Genomic DNA, 23368 nt, shown 5'->3' with positions numbered 1-23368 from the left:
TTCTTCGTTTTTCCTCCTTTATGGAAGAATAATGTTAGACGTAAACATGTCTAAATGGAATGAATGTATTGCATAATTTATTTTATTTTCCACAGTCTCCTAACGATTGTTTCATGATGCAATTGCGAAGTCTTCCTCCGTTCCATCTTTTAAACCCTTTTGGCGCTGCAAAGAATAACCTCAAATGTCCGAGCACTTGCCCGTTGGCCTAAATATATTCCATTGCATTTATTATTTTACATATTTTCAGTTTTCATTCTTTGCAGAGAAGGTACAGACGTAACCATCTCGAAACACAAAAACAATAAGTGACCTTAATCATTAAAATACAATAAACGTGATACGTAGTCTATTTACATAAAGAAAGCTCATAACATCGCATGTTTGACCGGGGGGGCCAGATACAGCCTTAGTGCGACACCGTTGTCATGGTAACGTTTGTAAACAACTCTGCTCTCCCGCTCACCCATGGTAACCGAGTGGTCTCGCAGTTGACGCAATAACCCCAGTGCCTCGGAATGGAGTTTTATAACGTTGTTGTGGAAATAACGCTTACTGCTGGCGTGTAATTGAAAAGGTAATTCGGAAATGTTGTTATAGTTGTTATATTTACGTAGTTTCCCTTTGACAGTTAATCATTAGTCAGATTATTAGAGGTATACTATAGTTATTTAATGTATAGATGATTGTGAACACTTAGCATGTTGGTGTATCTGTTCTTATATTGTTGTCTATGATCATGGATTACACAATATTTATCACTAATAATGGTTTTGTGTAATTGATACTGAGTCTCTCTCTCTCTCTCTCTCTCTCTCTCTCTGAAATGACGCACTTTCCCAAGCCTCTGAAGACTTTTGAAAACTGGCCAGGTTCTATCTCCAGTAGTAGTACCCTTCATCTATACATCTGTCCCTTAGAGAGAGGTGTCCAGTTTCCTATGGTTACCCATCCAGGCACTGACCAGAGTCAGTGTCACAAAAAAATGCGTACTAAGTATTCAGAATTTCAAAGATCTGCAGTGACAGAAGATTACGATGTAATCCTAGTTTCTGTTCTACTTTTGCGTCAATTTTACAAATGTTAGATGTTAACTGGTTTAATCAGTCTTCCGCTAAACATTTGTATCCTGTTTGTATCTTGATTATTGGTAGTTCTACCTGCCTTGATGTTCCCTACTAAATTCAGCCTGCTTTTTTTCAAGTGGAGGGTCTGTAATTGAATAAGAAATCGAGTCCATTAGCATGCCTTTCTTTGGTGGCCAAAATTGTTTCTGGCTTCCTGTCCCAAGTCAAGCTCAACATGATTAAGAATCAAGTGCTTGGATAATGCAAACCTCTGCCAAAACTAACCCCACCATTTTCATACACCTTTGAAGGTCCCTTACCCAGAATCCCCAGTTACCTATCTCTACCAAAATTGAATCACTTACTGCTTATCATGAGGTCAGTAATTGGTCAAATTTTTGTCCAGATTTACCCATAACTTTTGGTGTAATCCTGCTGACTAACAGACAAACAAACAGCCTAACCACTTGACCCAAATCCTAACCTAACCTTGTCCCAGGTAATAAGCATACTACTAGAGCTGAGATACCTCTATCTTTATTTCAAAAACTTGCACTGCGTTCCACATATTTTCTCGTCTCACTTCTCGTTGTCCTTCCACTGGAGAAGATGGACGTTCGAGTGGCACCTCACGCCCCTCCTGCAAGGAGACCATCACGGGCGGGCAGAGACTCGGCAGCTACGACAGCTAGCAGCAGCAGCAGCTCCAGCAAGAGTAGACCAGCAACTGCGAGTAGGTCTAGGCCCTCGAGGGCAGCTCCCCCTACTCTGACACTACACCTGAATGTGAGTTTTTTGGCAGCCTGAGCCCTGATTACATGTTAGTGAATGTTGTTATTGTCTTAAAGCTCCCAGTGTGCTCTTACTGTATCAGACTTGTATAGTTCTTGCGTCCCCTTGCTGGCTAGAAAAGGCACCGCAGGTTGTCCTCACAAGCCTCAGCAACCTAAAAAGATTTGTGATTGCATTACAGGAAGATGCTGTTGGCTCCCACAGTGGGTATCAACGTCAAGGACCTTCCTATGGAGATGGAAATGGCTACTCTCGTGGACCTGGGGAAAACGGGGCAGGGAGGGGCATGGATGCTGGATTGAGAGGAGGAGCCAAGAGGGGTCGTTCTCTCCAGAGGAACAGTCTCAGTGATTCTAGCGATTCCAGTCGGTTGCTTCCAGCGAGGCCGAGAATGGTAAGTGGTGTGGTTGATGAGATATTAAAAGGATTCTTTTAGAACTGATGGAAGCTTTTGAATGATTTAAATACTTTGGGGAATGCCCAGCCATTTGTAGATAAGGAATTCTAAAATACTCTAATGGAAATATCAAGTAGCCTGACGTGGAAGCTTTACAAAACTCCAGCACTTATAAGGAATATGTATCATGTGTTCAGAAATCACTCATCAGAGCCTCTGACCACTTTTACATAGGCAGAAAGCTCTCTTAAGTTTTTCCAGAAAGCTTTATTGGCATACCAAACTATCCATATCTAACAAGTTAACCGAAACTGCCCCAACCCCAACCTAACTTAAACTTACCATTTTTCAGCCTGCTATGCGTCTGGCTGGATACGGAGGACCAGGAGGGCGAGACGAGGAGAAGATTCGTCACCGTCGCCGTTTACAGGCTCTCTCTCAGCTAGGGCTGAACACAGCATCTGATCTCGCCCTTCATAGGCCTGTCCCGCCTCCTCTGTACGGTAAGCTATCACATAAAAAGTTATGTTAATGGTATTCGAATACAATCTGTACAAACATAACCTTACTCGTGTCATTACTGCTTGTGCAGATAACTAAATGTTCATTTGTACGTTGATGATCCCACGTAAAAGGTTATCTTAACTGTATCTGGATACATTCTGTACTTTATTGTATAAACAAACATAGTCTTGTTCATGTTTTAGCTACTGCTTATATAGATATGAACATTTTCATTGGTGTTTTGATGATGTATTGAAAAAGAACCTTATGATCTAATGCCCCTCCAGTATTGAAGGAGAAGTAAATTTTCATCCATACTTTGATGATGTATCGAAGAACCTTAACATCTGATGCCGTTCCAGCAATCAAGGAGACTCCTGGAGGAGCCCTGTTGAAAAACAATGCTGTAGCCATGTCCCCAAATGGCTCAGGTATTGCCGTTTCCAGCAATGCAAATAACGGTTTCTATAATGATAATGGCACGGCTAATGGATCCTTCAATGGAATTTCCGGAACTAGTGTATCTGTGGGTACTCTAAGAAACCAGAGCCTGGGCAGCGAGGAGACAAGAACGGGGGCCAGTGACTCACAGGGCATCAAGATTCGGAGGCCAATCACCAGCAAGGAACTGACCAGGAAGATCAAGAGGCACCAGGAAGCCATCAGGAGGCAGAGGAGGAAGATCATTGCTGGTGCTGAGAGACCGCCGGTGAGTTACGTGGTTTGACTTTCATGTAGAAATTAAGTCTGTTTCTTGACAGGTGGCCAGTGAATTTGTTGGTGATCCTTTCCGTGAACTGATTAGAAAATGAAGACGTGTATTTCAGTGAAACTTTTCTGTAATGGCATGCACAGTAAAACAAACCTTGATGGAAGAATTGTCATGGACGAGGTGAATTATATTTTTCTCTGAGAAGTTTGGTTGTCGGCCTGAGTCCAGTATATCAGATTTTAAAGATGAATGAATTAGGTTAAGAGCAAAATGCTGAGAATTTCAGCAATTTTCTATGGAAAAATATTGTGGATACAACACTAACCAAATAGAATTGAGAACTGGACCAAGTTCCTTTGTCTCCAATCTTCAGCAGTTATTCATCACATAATGACAAGCTCATAAATGTCTCCACAGGCAAGGAAGAAAGCCAGTTACCTGGAAATGCTGGAAAATCGCCAGGACTTCCGGAAGACACTGGTCAAGCTGCTGAAGACAGACGAAGCCAAGACAAAGAGTGGTCGGGCTAAGCTCGAACGCAGGTATCACTACTTCATCACCAGAGGTCTCTCCATGCGAACCAGTCCTCTCCAGCAGTCTTGGGTCACCTCGATTCTCAACTTAGTTCCTAAACATTTAAGGTTAGTTGAGTAAACCTAACGTTTTATTAAACATTTCTTGTTTCATTCTGTGATGGCTTGAATAGTCTCAAGCATAAGTTTTACTATTGCAAGCCATACTGGATCAGCTGCTTCATTTCTGTTCAATAAAATGTCCTATGGCTTTGAATTTTGCTTATTTCTTGTGAAACATTACTAATTAGGACCATTAATTATTGTAATGAGATTATCAAGAGCTCATGGCAGTTGTGGTAAATATCTATTTTAGTTGAATCTTAAGGTAATGTATGGGAAGCTAAATTCTTTGCATTCATTAATGAATAAAAATTCCTTTGAAAAGATGTGTACAGCCTTCTTTATCTAGAGGGTATAACCTATTTTCAATGATAATATCCCCAGCTTAGGGACATTACTTATTATCCCAGAGTCAAGATCACTTACCAAAGGTCAGTGGTGAGGGAGTCATCACCGAGCTTGATGCAAGTCTATATGTGAATACACATTGCATTTGAAGTGTATAGATATGGGTCATCCACTAGTTCGAGCATAAAACCTCTGTGATAGAGTGACCAGTTGCTGTTTGCCTTTGTATTCTTAAAACAGAACTGCTATGGGTACCTGCCAGAGCCTCCTGCAGCAGCTACAGAGGGACTACGAGCACAACATGAGGAAGGTTGCGGTGGATTTTGTCCTCAATTCGGGAAAGCCCAGACCAAGACCAATAGCATCCAGCGTGGTAGGAGAGCATCCTTGATAGTAGCTATTTGTTTTAGTTTTTAATGTACAGACTGAAATGATGTCCAGCTTAATACTCTTACCTAGCCCAGACCTCATGGAAGTGTGTGAAATAAGAAGGAGAATGTTATTTTCCTTTTATTTTCGAACAAAGTTCTCAATGGCCAGTCCCAGTGCCCTTATGATGATGAAAACTGGCTAGTTGGCATCTAAGGTTGGACATCCCATTGACCTTGGCATAGTAAAATCTGGCTACACAAGGTCTTAGGCTACCAGATTCAAAGGTCAGATAATAATGAGCGCTGTCTTGGTGAAGGTCCCAGAATGTTGATTCAGTTGGCCAGATAATAATTAGTGTTGTCTAGGTGAGGGCCCTGAGTTGCTGGTTCCCATTGACCTGATGATAATGGTAATTTGCACAAAGATAAATCCTGAACAAGTACTACTTGTTATAATTCCAGGAAGATCCGTCCAGAGTGGCTTTAGAGACCTGGAATCCATGCAGGAACGCCGTCAGGAAAAACTTGCATCTACTCAACCCTTGCATGCTACAGACGCTGGAACTGTGGTATCGTGAATATAGGTGAGTAATGTTGCCATTATCTTTTCGTTTGAAGTATTTAATACGCATTTCTCTTTCTGGTATTCCTTACCACCATATTTACCTGTTGTCTTGATATTCTTTATGCTCGTATGGACAAGAGTACGTGCACGTGTCAACTATATGTCACTTTTTTCAATTAATATTATCTCGACAGCGGCCTTCGTGTAGTGGCAGTCCGGGAAGTCATGAACGGCCATGGAAGTATGGAACTTGAGGAGTTCATGAATGGAGTCGCAGACCAGCTGGATCGCACTAACGAGACCCTTTCGATGTGGTTCACTCAGATACAGACCATCTTTTATAAGGTTACTATTAGTGACTGTTATAATTATTATCATTAGTACTATTTGGCTACTAAAAATCCAGTCATATTGTCGATGTATTAGCAATAAGTTTAATGTACTATGAAGTTTTTCCTCACTTTGCAAAGGGCACCTTCAGCTTACGCTAAATTCCACCTTTCTTATACCAGAAACCGATCCATTGTAGAAGCTCATTTATTACCTGTTAAAAAGCCATGGCAGAGTTATGCTCTTGATTAAGCGCTCTGGTCTTAGCTGTCCAACTTCTAATAACATGACTGTGACAACTGTCACTTGTCTGGATGAAAGGTCAGAAATAAGGTTCATTAGCCTCAGTCCAGTAATGGTAATTTCGATCATTCTACTTCAGGGCTTCCAGAGGGGACAGATGCCCGGCTTCAGTCAGCCTGGGCGCCTGGCTTCGTTCTGCAACGCAGCAGTCACCATCATGACCCACAACCTCCAGTCCCTGTGCCTCCTGTCGGTGTTCAGTGTGACCTCGTCCCTCTGTGGAGCTGAACCCAGTCTGCTTGACCCAGCTTCCATAGGACTTTGGTCCAAGGTTCCGACATCAGGTGAGATCAAGGGCATTATCTGTATTACTGTTTTAATTGTAACATACATAATTTTGTATTCATGTGATGAATACTATTATTATTGATATTGTTATTTTTATCATACCTGCTTTGAAGAATGAATACGCTTCGGCTTATATCCTAGCCTGGTGAACACTTCTTGAGCCATTTTTTGTTCTATAGCATAAATTGTCAGGAATAACTTTATTTTTCATCTACTTCTTGACTCTAGGTTTTCCAAAGGTCCTCTGTCTTCATGCCTAAGATTCACCTTCATTCCACAACTATAATTCCCATATGGCCTCTGAGTTCCTGCCTCTGATGTAATTAGATTTAAAAGTAGCCAATGCATAAACCAGTCCTCTGATAATCTGATCCTATGATTTTCTTGAAGAATCACTAGAAAATATATATGTGTATGAATATCATCATGAAACTTATGTTTTGAAGGTCGACCTCCTGTAGCAGGGGCACGTCCCATATCGGCCCGCAAGGAGGGGGGCGAGGAAGCCACTACTGACGAAGGCCTCGGTGAGTCTCTTGTAGTAGATGCTGGGTCAGATACCAATGCCATCAGAAAAGACGATGGTGCCGAGGCAGATGGTGATGGGGGAGGTGGCGAGGAAGTTGTGGCTCCACCTCCTGGGTCAAGTGGGCACCCCAAGAAGCCAATGCTTCTGAAGCTGCATCTGCTCTTGACGGGGAAGAATGTAAGAATTTTGAAGATGTTTTCTTTGGCCAAAGAATGATAGATGTGTCAGCTTTTGATAGGTTTGTCTCCATTTGTTTGTGTAAGGGATTGGCAGAATTCTGAATTAAAACCATTCATTTAGGCAAGAGAATAATAGATTGGAAACCCTTGCCTAAGCCAGAGAATAATAGATTTGTCAACATTTACTTGGTCCAGAATTCTGCTGATTTGTCAATAATTATTTTAGGAAGCTTGCTGATTTGTCAAGTTTTGCATGTGTGCTTAGGCCTGGCGTTTAGTAGATTGTTACCATTCACATAGGCGAGAGTATGATAGATTTATCAACTCTTGTTTCAGCCAGAGAATTATAGATTTGTCAACAATAGCTCTGGCTAGAAGAGTTTAGGTGATATATTGTTTTCTTTTGTCGATTGTTAAGGAGGTTTGTCGAGATTCCAAGCCCAAAGTCAAGTAGAAGTGTGGTCAGTTTTTCAGTTTTTGTTGTTTACAGTCTGTCAGATATGCTAGCATAGTTTTTCAAGTGCAGTGTTATTGTGTTTTAATTCTTTTATCCGCTGAACAGGTGGTGTTCAAACCAACATTCCAGGAAGTGGAGAACTCTCTCATCTCCTTGTATAGCAAGATCATCAAATTAAGCATGTCCATTCCACGCCTAGAGACAAAGCTATTTGCCGAGTGGGAGGGCCGGCAGGGAAATATATCGGTGAGTTGTTGTTGATAAAGCTGGCCTTATGCCAGTACAAGTTCTTGCTCCTGGGTTAGCCCATAAACTGTGACGAAGGTTTTGATTTTATGTGATGCATCTAATGTTGGGAGCTGTGGTGGAGTTTTCAACCAGCTGAAAATGTTTGGACCTTAGAGATATCAGTATGATTATTTATTATGATAATTTAAAGTGTGTGTGTGTATGCCAACACTTATAATTCATTCTGCAAGTTGATAAAAATATACATAAAAGAAAATGTTAGCTCCTATACTCGTAGGATGAACACGAAGGCCTATTATTGAGAGTGAATACAGTAAGCAGGTTAGATAAGCAGTATACTTTTAAAAAATATACCTCTGTTCCACTCTCACTCCTTGTATATATTTCTTATGCAATCCTGAAAAGGCTTTGGTCGAATTCCAATATAAGGGTTAACCGGTTTGATCAGCATGTTATACCATTCATTTCCAGAATGTGGAATCACTCCCGTACTTTATATTTTTGTATTTATGTAACCTGTCTCCTTTAAAGAGGCTGGTCTATCATCTCTTCAATAGTAAAGACAATGAAAACTTTCCTTGCAGGCTTGTTTTAGGATACTTTGTACTTACTACGTACTATAATATATATATATCCCTTAGTAAAACTTGTATCTTTCTAGCCTGTCATCCAAGACTCAGTAGTGAAACGTCTGAGAGAACAGGTCTTGAAGGAGATCTCAAATTCGAATGTGCCTCCCACACACCACGCTACTCATTACCACAAATACAATGATCTCATCAGTGGCAAGGTGAGTGTTCCGTTTGAGTTTTTTAAAACTGTCATAGCTATCATGTATGTCAGTTCATCTCATCCCTTATCTAGAATGAGCTATTACAAAGGCAGTATTGTAATATTTCACAAATTTTGGCTAAGTTGGACAAACTTCACCAAGCCAACGCCAGTAGGGCTGTTATTGTCTTTCATTTTACTCACAACTTCCATTGGACACAAAGAGAACTACGGTAATATTCCACAAATTTTGGCCCAGTTTGGTCAACTTTACCAAACCAACACGAGTAAAAGAACTGTCATTCTCCTTCATTTGAAACATATTTTCTCATGGACACATGACCCTTGATTCCTTTCGCAGGCTGAGGAAGATGTCCAAGAGTTTATGGCTGGTGACCATCCCTTCGACGCCTATGTTCAGAAATTGGTCGAATTTACAGAACTTAGAGCAGATATTCTCCACTCTTCTGATCAAGTAATGAACATTCTTTACTCTGACTCTTTTGTTAATTTCTTAGTACATTTTTTATAGCTGTTATGCTTGTTTTAAAAGTTGATAAATAATGTCACTTTGTCTATTTTTATTCATGATAAAGAAAGGTCACTTTCATGGCAATCCTTGACGGGTGTAATTGGGATTTTGTTAAAAAGTATATGTAGTTCTGCTTACATTTTCATACGCTATGAAGGATACATTCTCCAAAGGAGTAAGTTTAAAACAAAAGTAAAGTTACATTTCATCATCAAATTTTCTTACTTATAATGAACAAACTCGTGAGATTCCAGTTAGGAAGTAATCTCAGGAGATAAAATTTTTCTGATCCGTCTTTCACAGTTGTCCTTACATTCATCTCTTAAAAAAAATCGGTTCTTCTTCAGGTGGTTGAGTTGGGTCCTTACGAAGTCCATTGCGAAGCCCTGGTAGCTGCCCTGGTCAAAAGAGTAACGAACCTTCGACGGGAGATGCTGATGCATCTCCATCACCAGTATTGCACAACGGCTGAGAAGTAATGCCCTCGTTTATTCATTTCTATATTTGTTTCTTTATTCCTCTGACAACCTTCATGCGATATCTAAGAACAGCTAAACCTCAGCTCACCTTCTCAATCCGCCCCCAGGTTATGCAGTGAGCTTAAGCTGATTACTGAGAGAGCTCTGAGCACACCTGGAGATACCCTGGAGCTCATGGAACATAAAGCCTACATGGAGGACGTCATGGAAAACCAACTCCAGCTGCTGGAAGATCGAGTCTGGGAACTGCATACTCAGCTCCAGGTAGCAAACATGAATCAATTGACCTTTTTCTCTGTAGTAAGACATTCATAAGACTTCATTCACGATTTTTGTAAGATTTCATTCATAACTTTTTCAGATTTCATTCACAAATTAGATTCATGAAAAGTCTGGGACTCCGACTTTTTTCACGTGAACTGCAATATAACTCAGACACACACTCTCTCTCTCTCTCTCTCTCTCTCTCTCTCTCTCTCTCTCTCTCTCTCTCTCTCTCTCTCTCTCTCTCTCTCTCTCTCTCTCTCTCTCTCTCTCTCTCTCTCTCTCTCAATAGTTCCTAGCAGAGAATATGTCCCTGAGCTCAGAGGAGTGCAATGATGCTGTCCAGCCCCTTGCCTGGTTCATCCGCCTTCCTGAGGTGTTTCGACTCCACCTTCAGATCATCACAGAGAAGAGGGCGGAATATGAGGCGAATCTCAAGGTGAGAGGGACGAGAGGTTTAGTCAGTTAAAAGATAATTTATTTTTATTCTTTATAGAGTAATTAATCAGTGAATATTAAAGAAATTGTAACGAAATTTTAAAACTCTAAGATCACTTGTGGTCCCTGTATTCATGGGGAATGTGTACCAGACTGATCCACGAATAGTTAGAATCTGCGATTAGTTGAACCCCTAAAAAACGCTGATAACAACCTATTATGTTAGTTAAAACTCAAGAAAACCCACTAAAAACTTAGGTTTTTTAATAGTTTTATCATGAAATGGATAAAAAAACAGGAATTTCTGGATATTTCTCATAGATAAATACCGCGAATAGGCGAACTTTCCGCGAATAATGGGTAGATATGGTACAGATAGAAATCTGCGAATCCAGAGAATGCGAATACAGGGGCCACTGTGTAGCTATTATTCTTGCCATAGCCAAACTGGATTTGGGCACATGCTAGGATCTCCCTTGCATAAAACTTTTGATATGAATTTTAATTACGCAGTGATAACACCTCCCAACACTTCCAGGAACGGAGAGAGAAGTTCCAAGAAGAACTGGCTGAATACGCAGTGCAGCTGGAAGACTTCCAGTCTCTGGGAGATCACAACGAAATCCACGAATATCTCCGTCGAGCGAAGGCCCTTCATGCTCGCCTCGATCATGCTGCCAATTATACCGACCAGATTAACAAAGAAGAAGAAGCGCTTTCCTGGAATACAACACATTACCCTTTGAGAAAGCAGGTAAGACATTGTTCCTTGCAAGTTGACCTTTTCCCTTCTACATTTAATCGTTGTTATTTATTGATGTTCGTTATGCTGCAAGCTTTTATGTGAGTTATCTTTGTTGTTATGATTCCAGATTACATTCCTTCTCTCTCTCAGAGGACAGAGGACCTCCCTCTTGGGTGTATATTGCTCCCACAAATCTTTATGTGTACATATTGTCCCCAACGGTTGCACAGACCTGACATCTTGGAAGTTAAGTTGACTCCCAAGTTTTCCCCCCTCAGATATCGGACCGCCTGGCTCCCTTCTTGAAACTCTATGAAGTCGGGTGTGAGTGGTCTGACCGCCTGGAAGAATGGCTTCACTCTCCAGTGGGTACCCACGACCCTGACGTCATAGCCCAGGAGGTTGCTGCCACCTGGCGGACAGTGTACAAACTCGAAAAAGGCTTGGGAGACATTCCAGCTGCCAAGAACCTCGTCATTGCTGTAAGTAACACTTAAGACATATACAGGCAGTTCCTGGGTTATATCAGGTTCGGGTTAATTCGTTCTGGATTGAATGCACTTGCCACATGGCACTGTTAACCTACTTTACAGCGCTGTTACCTGTTGCTATTTATTCCCATTGTAATTATGATGATTCAGGTTAAGGCGATCTTCGGCTTACAGCGCCCTGGCTGGAACGGAACCCCTGCCGTAACTTGGGGACTACCTGTACTGCTTTTGTGAGTGTGTAAACTATTAAGTTATGTTGCTGGTTTTTGTTCTTCAGTACAAGAATCATTTTTTCCTTAATCCTATCAGATACTTTCAGAGTAGGAGACAGTCTGCCTCAACTTTTTCCTCATATCATCCCATTGAATAGGTCTTATCCCTATATACTTCTTTGCAACATTCATGTTTTCTATGAAGAGTTCCTAATTAGAAGCATTTAGTTTCTTCCAACCTCGTTAGTAAGGGTGCTGCACTAAAAATTCACAAGGAACCGTAGCCTTTATTGAAGTAATGGATTAATTATCAAAATTCTTCTCCGTTACAGGTTCGTCAGCGGATCGAGAGTTTCCGTGAAAACTTGCCTTTGGTCCAGACGCTTGGTAACCCTGGACTGAAGGAGAGACATTGGGAGAAGATCTCGGAGGTTGTTGGATATCCTCTCAGGTCAGTTTGCCTGACATATCTGAGTCTGAAGGATATCCTGTCATGTCAGAATCCCTAAGAAATCTGAGTATGAGGGATATCTTCTCAGGTCAGTTTGCCTAATATCTCTAAGGAGGTTGTTAGATATCCTCGCAGGTCAGATGGTCTAAAATTTCAGAGTGAATGGTATTTTTCCACATGTTTGTGTTATTTTCAATGGACTACAAATTCGGATTCAAAGGACTCGAGATTGCATTGGTTATTTGTACACCAACTGGAATCGTTAATGTAAAAAAAATTGCATAAAATACCTTCTGCTTACAGTGGTCCTTGAGTGGCACAATTTAGGTTGTGCCAAAGAGTGTTTGTAGCATACTTTCAGTTCCTCAGCTACATTGCTTTCTGCCGTTTGTCGTTTACATTATATTCATTCCCTTATGTCTCTTCTTCATTGTTTCCTTACAATATTTACTAATATTGACAACCGAATACTATCATTAAGATCTAAATATTCTGGTGTTTATTAATTTCAAGAACCAGAGTTTTCTTTAACATATTTCTTTGCAACTTCATAAAGTCATATACAGCAATTTTCTATTGAGTTTTTAGATGTAGACTCTAGATAACATGTCCTAGAAGAAGTGAAAATACATAGGAATGTTACCTTCTTTCTTCATAATCATCTCAGGGCTGATGCCACAACGACCCTTCAGAGGCTGATTGACTCCAACCTCGAAGATTACCTCACGAAGTTCGAGTCTGTATCAGAGGCAGCGTCTAAAGAGCATGTCTTCGAAAGGAACTTGGAGAAGATGAAGGTAGGAACCATAGCAAGTAGTTAAAGTGATTGCTGGATAGAGTAGTAGTATGTATTCATTATCTGTTGAAAATATGATACCAGTCGTTTCATTTCATCACAGAGTAAAATTTGAAGGGAGTGTCCTTACAACAATTTTTCTTAGAATGTTTACCTAACCCCTTTCATTCCTTTTACTATACCTGCATTCATATGATCTTTCTTCCATCTTGCTATCCACCCTCACCTAACAATTATTTCAAGGTACAACTGTGAGGTTTTCCTCCTGTTACACCTTTCAGACATTTTACTGTCAATTTTAGTTTCAGCTCTGAATGACCTCATAGGTTCCAGTGCTTGGCCTTTGGTCTAAACTCTATACTATTCCTTCCGTGATTCCTTTCTTCCATCTCTCTGCCCTATATCTCTTAACCATTACCTCTTAGTGTTACTGTGGGATTTTTTGTCACAGTTTCACGTTTAGATCCTCGTACTTCATCTCATCTATTTTCTGGATCTCCAAGTCTCTTTTCACTCTCTTAAGCCCTGAATGGCTGAATATATCCCATTGCTTGGCTTTGTAGTCTGAAGGTCACATAATTCACTCATTCATTTGTTCAAAATGTTCCTCCATTATTTTTTACTGTCACCTCGCCCTTCAAGCAGTCTTTTGTGGCATTTTTCATTATATAAGTCCCTGTTGACAAGTCAACCCCCTTCCTGTAACAAGGTATCTCCAAATACTTTGAATATGCATTACATTCTCTTATCATTTTCAACCTTCCTGGTTTTAATCGCTATCAGTTTTATTTTCTTGCTTCAGTTGCTCACTCCATTCAAGTACCATTTAGTCACTAATGAAGTGATTTAGTAAGCACCTCTTTGATAAAGAGAACGTTCGACATCTTTGTTCCTCATCAGAGCGAATGGCAAGAGATGGACTTAGTCTTGAAACCTCACCGAGAGACGGACACCTGGGTGCTGATTGGCGTAGAAGACATTCAGTTCCTGCTTGATGATCACATTGTCAAGACTCAGAGTATGAGATCTTCGCCATTCATCAAACCCATTGAGCAGGAGGTGGTAAGTAGCACTGCAGGACTGTCTTGATGAAAACATCAGGTTCTCTGTACCAACGAAGGATTTATATGTATGTGTACTGTTAAATTGTAGAGGTTATTGAAATAGTGGGTATATTTTTAGTTTCAATGTTTTATTCTAGGAAAAACTGCTTTCAGCTATTTTTTGTTACAGAGGATTACGTACAAGTGTAAGGTTTAACAGGAAATTTCTGGACCATAGTTTTAATAAAAATTATTGGGGGTTTTTGATTGGTTTAAAAAGGAGTCTTGGAAACGGCTTAGTATTTTTAGATATTTAATGGGAAAACAAAAGTGTTAGGTATTCATTGTCAGTCATTTCACTTTTAACTGTTGATTACTGAGGTGATTAGGTTAATGGTGAAGTTTCATATCCCCCTTTAAATGACTTTAAATCATTATCCAACCCGTCCAATCTCAATGCTTCTAAAAAGTCTGGAATTTGATCTCACACCCTTCACAGGCTGCTTGGGAAACCACACTGGCCCAGCTCCAGGAGGTCTTAGACGAGTGGCTTCGGGTTCAGGCGACCTGGATGTACCTGGAACCCATCTTTGGGTCACCAGATATCATGGCTCAGATGCCTGAGGAAGGACGAAGGTAAATATATCTTTCTGAGGAAAGGGAGGGATAGTCCATATTTCACCTCTTGGGTTTTTAGGTATACGTATAAGGTAGATTATTATACGTGTTATGGAGAAAAGAGATCTAACTGGCTTTTGTCATTCTCATTCTGCTTCAGTTATTCTTAACTTAGGTTTCTAGGCTCTGAAAAGTAGGCCATCTGCTTCCTTCAGGGTTATGACTCACTATTTTGCTTCTGATTTGGCCTCATTTTCATCAGGCCTTGAAGTAGTAAAGTCATTAAGTGGGATACCCCATAGTTCTCAGATTATCATCAGTTTGAGAAAACCTAGATCCAGTTACCTTCATCAGAAAGCTACACTCCCAAAATATTCCATTCTATGCAAATCTTTTTAGATTCAACACAGTGGACAAGACTTGGAAGGACATCATGAAGAGCGTCCGACAGAATACGCGCGTCTTGTCCATCCTGGAAGTCGACAAAATTCTGGAAAGGCTTCGGAAGTCGTCTGAGTTGCTGGAACTGATCCAGAGGGGACTCAATGAATACCTGGAAAAGAAACGCCTCTACTTCCCGAGGTTCTTCTTCCTTTCCAACGAAGAGCTCCTGGAGATTCTCAGTGAGACGAAAGATCCTAGCAGGTCAGGAAGGACATTTACTACTATACTTTTGCAGATATGACTGGTTTAACTATCTATCTAGATTCTTATGAATTCCCTTTACATTGAAAAGGTTAATGTATACGTATTATACACTTAAAATTAAATTGTTTTGTCCTGTCTTGTTGTAACCAATTAATTTGCTATATTATCCATTCAAATTGGTCACTTATTCAAAATAACATAACTGCTGCCATATTGATCCCCTCTGTACTTCCAAAATGCCACTTTGCATTCCCATCTTTTTATAATTTTAACCTAATCCCAGGGTACAACCGCACCTGAAGAAGTGTTTCGAGGGCGTGAACTCCCTGGACTTTGGCGAAGATCTCGAAGTAGTCGCCGTCAGGTCAAGTGAGGGTGAAGTCATCACGCTAACCCAGATCATCAGCACAGCTAAGGCTCGAGGGCAGGTAGAAAAATGGCTTGTGCAATTAGAGGCCAGTGTTAAAGACAGCATCAAGAAGGTAAGCATTTACTCAGCTCCCAAGGCTGTTGAAAGGGACTCCCTGTTTGATCCATTTGACACAGAAATCCCTAGGAGGACTTTACTAAGATGTCTTAACTTGAGGTTCCTGGATTTTCTTTACGTCTGCCCCTAAAAAAAACCTTTGTATTATGACAATAACTAAACCTTAAACATGAATTAGAATTAGGTTTTGATATTCATTCTAAGAAGAATAAAATTCTATTTTCATCATGCATGTTCTGTGTTGTAGGTTGAAAGTTATTCATGTGACAGTCTAGACTTTAGTGCAGTTTTTGTTTGCATTGTTTTCTTGGATGGACTGGTGTGTCTGCCATTTGCTGGGAGGTAATACATCTACTCCATTGCTCATTGTCAGATGCAGTCACATACTGTACCAGGAGTTCCTGGTATAAGATACTCAGTTCTCAAATTCGGATCAAGTGGACCTTAGTCCATAGTGGATTACCAAGTTTCGTAATTACCAGTTTATTTTAAAACAATACTAAAGAGGAATAGTAAGAGGAGGAGGAGGAAGAGGAAGAGAAGATCTACTCCCCCTAATCAGCAAAGGTCTGCTAAGACACCATGAAAACCTTTACGTATTTACAGTTCACCCAAGTAACTATATGCAAACAAAAGCTAGTCAGTAACTGACAGTTGCCATTTGTAGTCATTCATAATGATTTGGTCTGGTTTAGCACTTAGATAACCCAAATAGATGCTTCTTAACGTCACAATTTTCTTCAGTTGATAAAATACCTCAGCTGTGTTAAGCATTAGTCAGCTATGCAGTAGAGGAGTTATATGATATTTGCTATTGGTGAGTCAGTCCAGAAGAGTAAGAATTAGAACCTAGTAGTACCTCCTGAGCCCAAAAGATGAGGACACCAGGTAGAGGCTCTTTTGTGACTCTGAAGCCCATTTCTTGGACTAACAGGGTGTATGTAGATAGTACCTGTCATTATTTTAAATAAACCAAATTTATTCAGTGTCGGGAAAACTTTTGGATATGAGTAAACACGACATTCACATGACACTTAACCCAACATTATCCTTAAATTGGGAATCAGTGACATCAGAAAGACCCGTGTTTACTTGTGTCTAGAGTAATTAAATCACGACTCTAATTGATCATGAAAGTAACAGTTATTCGTGAGTGCTGTTGGCTATTAAACTATAACTGCTACTATTTAAGGTAGCCAGAAGTTTGTGCATGATATGAATAAACAGTGTCTGATGTGAGTAACCAGTGTCTCTGTGTAAAACCAGGTCGTGAAATTGTGTATGGAAGCTTACACCACAAAAGTGAGAGAAGACTGGGCCCTTGAATGGCCAGGCCAGGCTGTTCTCTGCGTTTCACAGACGTTTTGGACAACAAACGTTTCTCAGTGTATGAGGTAAGACTCCAGTTTCAAATGATGTATTGTTCATTGTTATTCACACTTCTGACATTTATTTAGCGTTGTTTAATCTATAAGTTGATCTGCTTAAAGCTCTAAGGTCTACAGTTGAATGTGGGCATTAAACTATATCTTTCAGGCTTTTATATATATAATTAAACAAGTGTCATTCTCATATGTTATTCTTAACTATTAAGTTCCTTATTTTATACATCATTCATTACTCTGCACTTGAATGATTCTTCAGCTAAAGGAGAATCGTTGAAGAACTAACAGCTTTTATTATAGAATAATAATGTCTAGCATTCGGGTAACTAACAGCTGTATTTTTAAGCTGACATTGCCTTTGCACTAGACACATTAAATGCTAAATTGTTTTTAATGTCAGTGACTCATTTAGCTGCTAAGCTTATTTTATTTGACATAAAACATATGAAGTGTAATTATATGGTAAATGTTTCTTCGTTTTCCCTTAGTTGAGACACAAGCCACGCCTATTTCATAGTAGAGTTGCCAAATGCTTCCATGCAAACTGTCTTTTAAAAACTGGCATCTATACTGTATCTACTGGGTGTAGCCTTTGTCTTCTTTATAATTACTGTTGTACCTGTGTTCTAAAGTTAAGTTTGGCATTTATTTTTTATGTCCTTTCAATTTACGCTTTGAAACAGAATAATTAATCTTAAATTTTTAATTATGAACAGCTTCTGTAACTCTCCTAATAACTTTTCATAACTGCTAACATCTGTAAAAATATTGAACAGACTGTTTCTAAAATTCACTCCTAAATAAAACTTGAAAAAAAGGACGTTTTAAAATTTCCTCCTAGCCCTGCATAAACGCAATAAGTCAGTATCATAATCCTCATGAATATATTTTTCCAATGGAAAAATGTCATAAATACGGTTGACGGCAGGCACGAGACTTGTATACAAAGGATTTACAGAATATAACTTGAATTCTGCTCTGAGCGAAAGAAAGAGAGGGGCAGGTGTGTCTAGGAAACAGCACCTCCTAGATATCCCGTGAGTGATCACTCTTTAGAATCATGGCCACACTCGTACTAAAGCTTCTCTCCCCACTTTGATATCTGATGGAACTCCTCACTCACTGTGCAGTAAAACTATCAGGTAAAGTTGAAAGTCTCTTGTGTTGAACTATTTCCTGCAATACTTTTCTGTCCAAAGAGCAAAGATTCATCACCTGGATGCAGAGATGTAATGAGGGTTCCTCTGTGCTCGTTTGATTTCAGCGAGAGCCAAGACGCAATGCAAGACTATCTGGAGACCTGCAACACCCAGATCGAGAAGGTCGTAAGCCTTGTTCGAGGTCAGCTCTCCAAGCAGAATCGCACGACTTTAGGTCAGTTTTTTCCCCTTCTTGATTTACAGTTGCAATGTTAACTCACCTGTTCCTGTAGAGGTTCAATTCGTATCTTTAGGGGGAACAAACGTAACCACATGGCATGTTATCAATCTTTTCCTTTCCTAATTCTGTTCAATCTTCGGCAAATTTCATAGACTTAGCTGAGTCAGTTTGAGATTAAATTGATATTTCGAGGACAATATTGCTGATAATAATAATAGTTTGATTTCAAAGTGATTCATGAGAGGCTAATTTTCATTAAGGTACTGTCTTCCTTAGCCAATTATGAGTAGGTTCAGAAAAAGATAGATAATATTGAAGTCCACTTCTTGAGAATCTTTCTGCCGTGTCCTGAAGGAAGTCCTGTCTCTGGGGGGGTGGGGGGGGGGAGAGTTTAGTGCCGTCAGTGCACCTCACGTGGTGCACTGTAAGCATTACTAAAAGGGTGTTTGCAACGTCCCTTCAGCTCCTGACCCCCACTTTTTAGCCTTTTACTTTGCCTCCGTTCCCATTCCTTTATTTTCTACCTCTCCAACTCCCTCATTTCGCCGTCTTGAACTTAGATTTCATGAAATCAGTCTGAAGGATCCTTTCTCTACTCCTGCAGGAGCGCTTGTGGTCCTCGACGTGCATTCTCGCGACGTCCTGAAGGAGGAGCTAATCAAGAAGAAGGTGCACAGCCTCACTGATTTTACCTGGCTGTCGCAACTGAGGTATTATTGGCAGGTAAGTTTTGTGCACTCAGTCAGGCTTTCAGATATTACCAGTAAGCTGTCAGTCAGTCTGTCAGTTTATCTGGTATACTCTTCAGTCAGTCAAATAGTCAGACTGGTTTATTTGTGAGTCAGTCCTGTAGTCAAACTGGTATATTTGTAAGTCAGTTAATGAGTAGGGCAAATTAATCAGTCAGTCAGTCAGTTTAGTATATTAGTCAGTTTCATAATTCTGTTGTATTAGTCTGCTAGTCAACCATTGTTGTGTAATAGTCAGTTAATCCTGTATATGAGTCAGCCAGTTAGTCAGATACTTTGGGATAATAGTCAGCCAACAAGCAGTCTGTTATGTAAGTCAGTTAATGAGTTAATCTGGTATATTAATCAGTCAATATGGTATATGTTAGTCAGTCAGTCACATTCAATCATTGTGGAATATGAGTCAGCCAGTACAGTTCTTCAGTCATTCTAGTAAATGTGTCAGTCAGTGAATTTGGCATATGAGTGTGCCAGTCTCATTTACAACTAGTCAGTCTAGTTTTCAGTCATTATTGATCTCACATTCATTTATACACATTTTCCTCCCTCATTTTGACAATTGACAGCTCTGCATTCCTTCACTCATCCATATCTTTTACATTCGTCTATCCTTCGTTACATTCCTTCCTGAGTTACTGTTTCTGAAGACCACAACAAAACACGGACTCCACTTTATCAGTTTTCCAACGGCTCATTCATCATCAACAAAAGACCTTGCTCGACAGGCAGTGATCGAAGTCACTATTCATCATTCCCAATCATTACTGTCCAGGAGCCCTGTCCGTCTGTCTGTTTAAAAAGATACATTTCAAAGCAATAATACCTCTGGTGAGGGTTTTCAATTCTTGGATTTCCTGGAGAAATTCATCATGTTGATTTAAGTTAATATTTTTCATGGGTGGTTAATTAGTTTGGGAATTTCGTTTGATATTGTTTCCACTTATAAGGTTTTTGTTCCTGAATTTCCTGGAGAAAGTCTCGTTGATTCAATTTGTTTTTTATCTTTGTTATATTCACCATAAAGAAGGAGGGTTGCCCTAGGACGAAGCAAAATATCGAATGAAGACACGTCACTTTTTTTCATGTTATATCTACTGAAAGCCACGGATGACTCCCTGTTCAGAACGCTTCCACTACGTCATACGCTTTATAAGTGCCTCAGTGGCGTGATCGGTATGGTGTTCGCCTGCCACCTCGTTGGCCGCGAGTTCGACTCTCGGGCATTCCATTGAGGGGTCAGAGATGTGTATTTCTGGTGATAGAAGTTCACTCTCGACGTGGTTCGGAAGTCACGTAAAGCCGTTGGTCCCGTTGCTGAATAACCACTGGTTCCATGCAACGTAAAAACACCATACAAACAAACAAACAAACAAACATCGCTTTATATTGTGTATGTTTATAGGGCAGAGTCTTACCAACAACACAAAGATCCTTATTGAACATGCAATATATATTCAGTTCTGTTGCACTGAGAGACGCTTAGTTTATATAACAGAAACACAGGCATGCATTTCATAGAAACATGAAAATCTCTCTCTCTCTCTCTCTCTCTCTCTCTCTCTCTCTCTCTCTCTCTCTCTTTTTTGTAGTAGCCATCTTGCTTGGTGAGACGTAACCCGCGTGAAGTCACAATAATCAACAGATATCACAAGTTTTAACATACGACTATTTGAATTTGAGAAATATCTAGAAGTGTTCGTGAACTATCGGTGATAAGATTAGTGTGGAAAATAGTAGGATAAAGCGTCTTCTAAGTTAGTTTTATCAAGTGTAATACTATAAATCAGAACAAGATGGCAGTAAGTTCCAACAAATGCGGGAAAGGTGGCGTAATTTGGCGTGTCTAGCAGATTCGCATACGATGAGGTAGCAGAAGGGAACTGACATTTCTCATCTATGAAATCAGCAACAGTCCTAACCAAAGAGGTACAAAAGCATTCATAGATATATTAGAAGGATATAATCCTTCAAACTGGAACAAATCTAATGAAAACATCTTGAAAATAATTGAAGAAGTTCCAAATAAAATCCAAGTGGTCAAGAGGGACTCATAAAGAAAATATACACATAAACCAACATATTCCGACAAAGAAAATGAATAAGGTGAATCTTGTGAATATACTAATTGATGCATTAGGAAAAAGAATGCCAAAAGCATGCAAACTGTGTAAGTTTGGTATAGCATAGTCAATCACAAAACCTAATCAGAAAATGTGCTGCATGCAACATTCCGACCCATCCACAGTGTGCTGAGGTAATGCAAGATTTGAGAAAAGATACAAGAATTTTTGTTCAACATGTCTATCATGGATAGACAATGTTATTAAATCAAGATTGAATGTACAAATAGTTGAGGATGAAGAAGAAGAGAAGAGAAGAAGAAGAAGAAAAAGAAGAAGAGGAAAACGGAAGAGAAGTAAACAAAAATGAAATGGGACAGAAAAAAATAAGGAAAACAAAGAACAAGATAAAAGTATGGATGCAGAGATACTCATTGATACTACATATGAGGCAATAAAGCAGCATACCTACGAAGAAATAAATTACGATATGACAACAGAAAAGCAAATCCCGAAGAGGCTCTACCCAGATCTATACAATGACGGGAAAGAGGAAAAAATAGACAAGAAAGACAAAATCTGCAACCTTTTGAAAAGAGGGAATTGCAGATTTGGAGAAAGATGTTACTACAAACATCCTAAGATATGTCAAAACTATGAAATATATGGTAAATGTGCATACTTAGATGGATATGGGGATGATTGCAGAGATCTGCATCCAAAATATGTAAAAACCTAAAAGAAGGAAAAGGATGTAAGTTCGACAAAAAATGCAAATATATGCACCCTGTAGCCATGAATCATAATCAAATAAATAACCAACCAAGTAATAAAATCCAAAATAAGAAAGAAACAAATAAAGAGAGAAATCAAGAATATCAGGTAAAAAGAGAAAAGCAAACCACCAATGAGATATGCAGAGGTGTCAGCAAAGAATTTCAAAGCATCAGCTCCGAAATTCTACTCAAGAGATAATAACTGTATTTATTATGCAAGAGGATATTGCAGAAACGGAGAAAATTGCAGATTCAGACACAAAATGAATAATTGATGATGAAGGAAGATCAAATATTATGGAAAAGTTGGATTTTTTAATGTCAGAATTTCTGGAAATGAAAAAAAAGAACAACATACCAGAACAGGAAAGAGACATGGGAAAATCCTTATTACTATCAGTATTAAATGAAGGAGAAAACACGCAAACCATCATAGTGATGAATGCGCAGGGTTTAGTTACGAGTAACTCAAAAAGAAAAATAGAGTACTTAGAAGAACTAACCAAAATGAAAAGAAATAGATATAATGAATATAAGTGAAAAACCTGGTATTCCCAAGAGACTGGGAATGATGATCAAATAAAAGGGTTCCAAACTTATAGATCAGATAGAAAAAATAGGAATCAAGGGGGAACCGCAATATATGGGAAAGACAAAAACAAGGAAAAATATATGAGAAATATAGTAACTCAGAATGTGAACTAATAGCGGTAGTAAATTTGAATCTGAAAAATTGATGAACATAGTAATATATAGACCTCCTAATACTAAAGAGTTTGACTTAATAATTGAAAAATTGGATGATATAGTAGAAATCACAAGGACTGGACTATTCTCTATCTGGTGACTTCAACTTTCCTTTCGTAGAATGGAAAGAACGAATAGGAGATTGTGGTTGTACTTATACATATAAAAAGAGAGTAATAGTAGTGCAGAAGATAAGAGGCAATTTGAAAAGAAAAGCGATTAGATATGCTACTAGAATACAACATTCAACAAATAAATCACCTGCCAACAAGAAAGGAAAATACTTTAGACCTAGTATTTTTGTGAACGAGATGAATTATGTTAAAGAAATAATAGTTTATAATGCGAGTATTTCAGACCATAATGTCATAGAATTACAGTTCATTCCAAAGCAAGTGAAAATAGAGATAAGCAAGAAACGAAAAAGTGGGAAGGATATGGAAAATACAACTTCTACAGTAAAAATATAAAATGGTCAGAAATTAATGAAGAATTAAACAAAGATTGGGATAACATTTTCGTAAGTGATGACATAAGGGTAAATACGGAGATATTATATAAAATATTGGA

The 23368-nt window shown here is 39.2% G+C and overlaps 1 protein-coding gene across 1 annotated transcript in view; it reads left to right on the top strand.

Annotated features, from left to right (window-relative positions):
• Positions 1-1676: 1676 nt before the first annotated feature.
• Positions 1677-23368, top strand: part of LOC135201137 (dynein axonemal heavy chain 7-like) — a 75099-nt gene continuing 53407 nt past the window's right edge. The window contains exons 1-27 of the mRNA XM_064230015.1: positions 1677-1853; positions 2041-2253; positions 2609-2759; positions 3123-3469; positions 3890-4113; positions 4696-4828; positions 5289-5410; positions 5586-5736; positions 6104-6308; positions 6759-7018; positions 7583-7723; positions 8388-8516; positions 8859-8972; positions 9377-9504; positions 9616-9772; positions 10065-10211; positions 10749-10964; positions 11234-11437; positions 11991-12109; positions 12777-12906; positions 13806-13967; positions 14448-14584; positions 14966-15211; positions 15498-15696; positions 16968-17095; positions 18351-18460; positions 19071-19189. Of these exons, the coding sequence (XP_064086085.1) occupies positions 1677-1853; positions 2041-2253; positions 2609-2759; positions 3123-3469; positions 3890-4113; positions 4696-4828; positions 5289-5410; positions 5586-5736; positions 6104-6308; positions 6759-7018; positions 7583-7723; positions 8388-8516; positions 8859-8972; positions 9377-9504; positions 9616-9772; positions 10065-10211; positions 10749-10964; positions 11234-11437; positions 11991-12109; positions 12777-12906; positions 13806-13967; positions 14448-14584; positions 14966-15211; positions 15498-15696; positions 16968-17095; positions 18351-18460; positions 19071-19189 (4569 nt within the window). The remainder of the gene's footprint in view (positions 1854-2040; positions 2254-2608; positions 2760-3122; positions 3470-3889; positions 4114-4695; positions 4829-5288; positions 5411-5585; positions 5737-6103; positions 6309-6758; positions 7019-7582; positions 7724-8387; positions 8517-8858; positions 8973-9376; positions 9505-9615; positions 9773-10064; positions 10212-10748; positions 10965-11233; positions 11438-11990; positions 12110-12776; positions 12907-13805; positions 13968-14447; positions 14585-14965; positions 15212-15497; positions 15697-16967; positions 17096-18350; positions 18461-19070; positions 19190-23368) is intronic.

The sequence above is a fragment of the Macrobrachium nipponense genome, chromosome 28, assembly GCF_015104395.2.
Source record: "Macrobrachium nipponense isolate FS-2020 chromosome 28, ASM1510439v2, whole genome shotgun sequence".
Classification (NCBI taxonomy): Eukaryota; Metazoa; Arthropoda; class Malacostraca; order Decapoda; family Palaemonidae; genus Macrobrachium; species Macrobrachium nipponense.
Note: the sequence above shows the minus strand (reverse complement) of the source record. Positions and strands in the feature narration are given on the sequence as shown.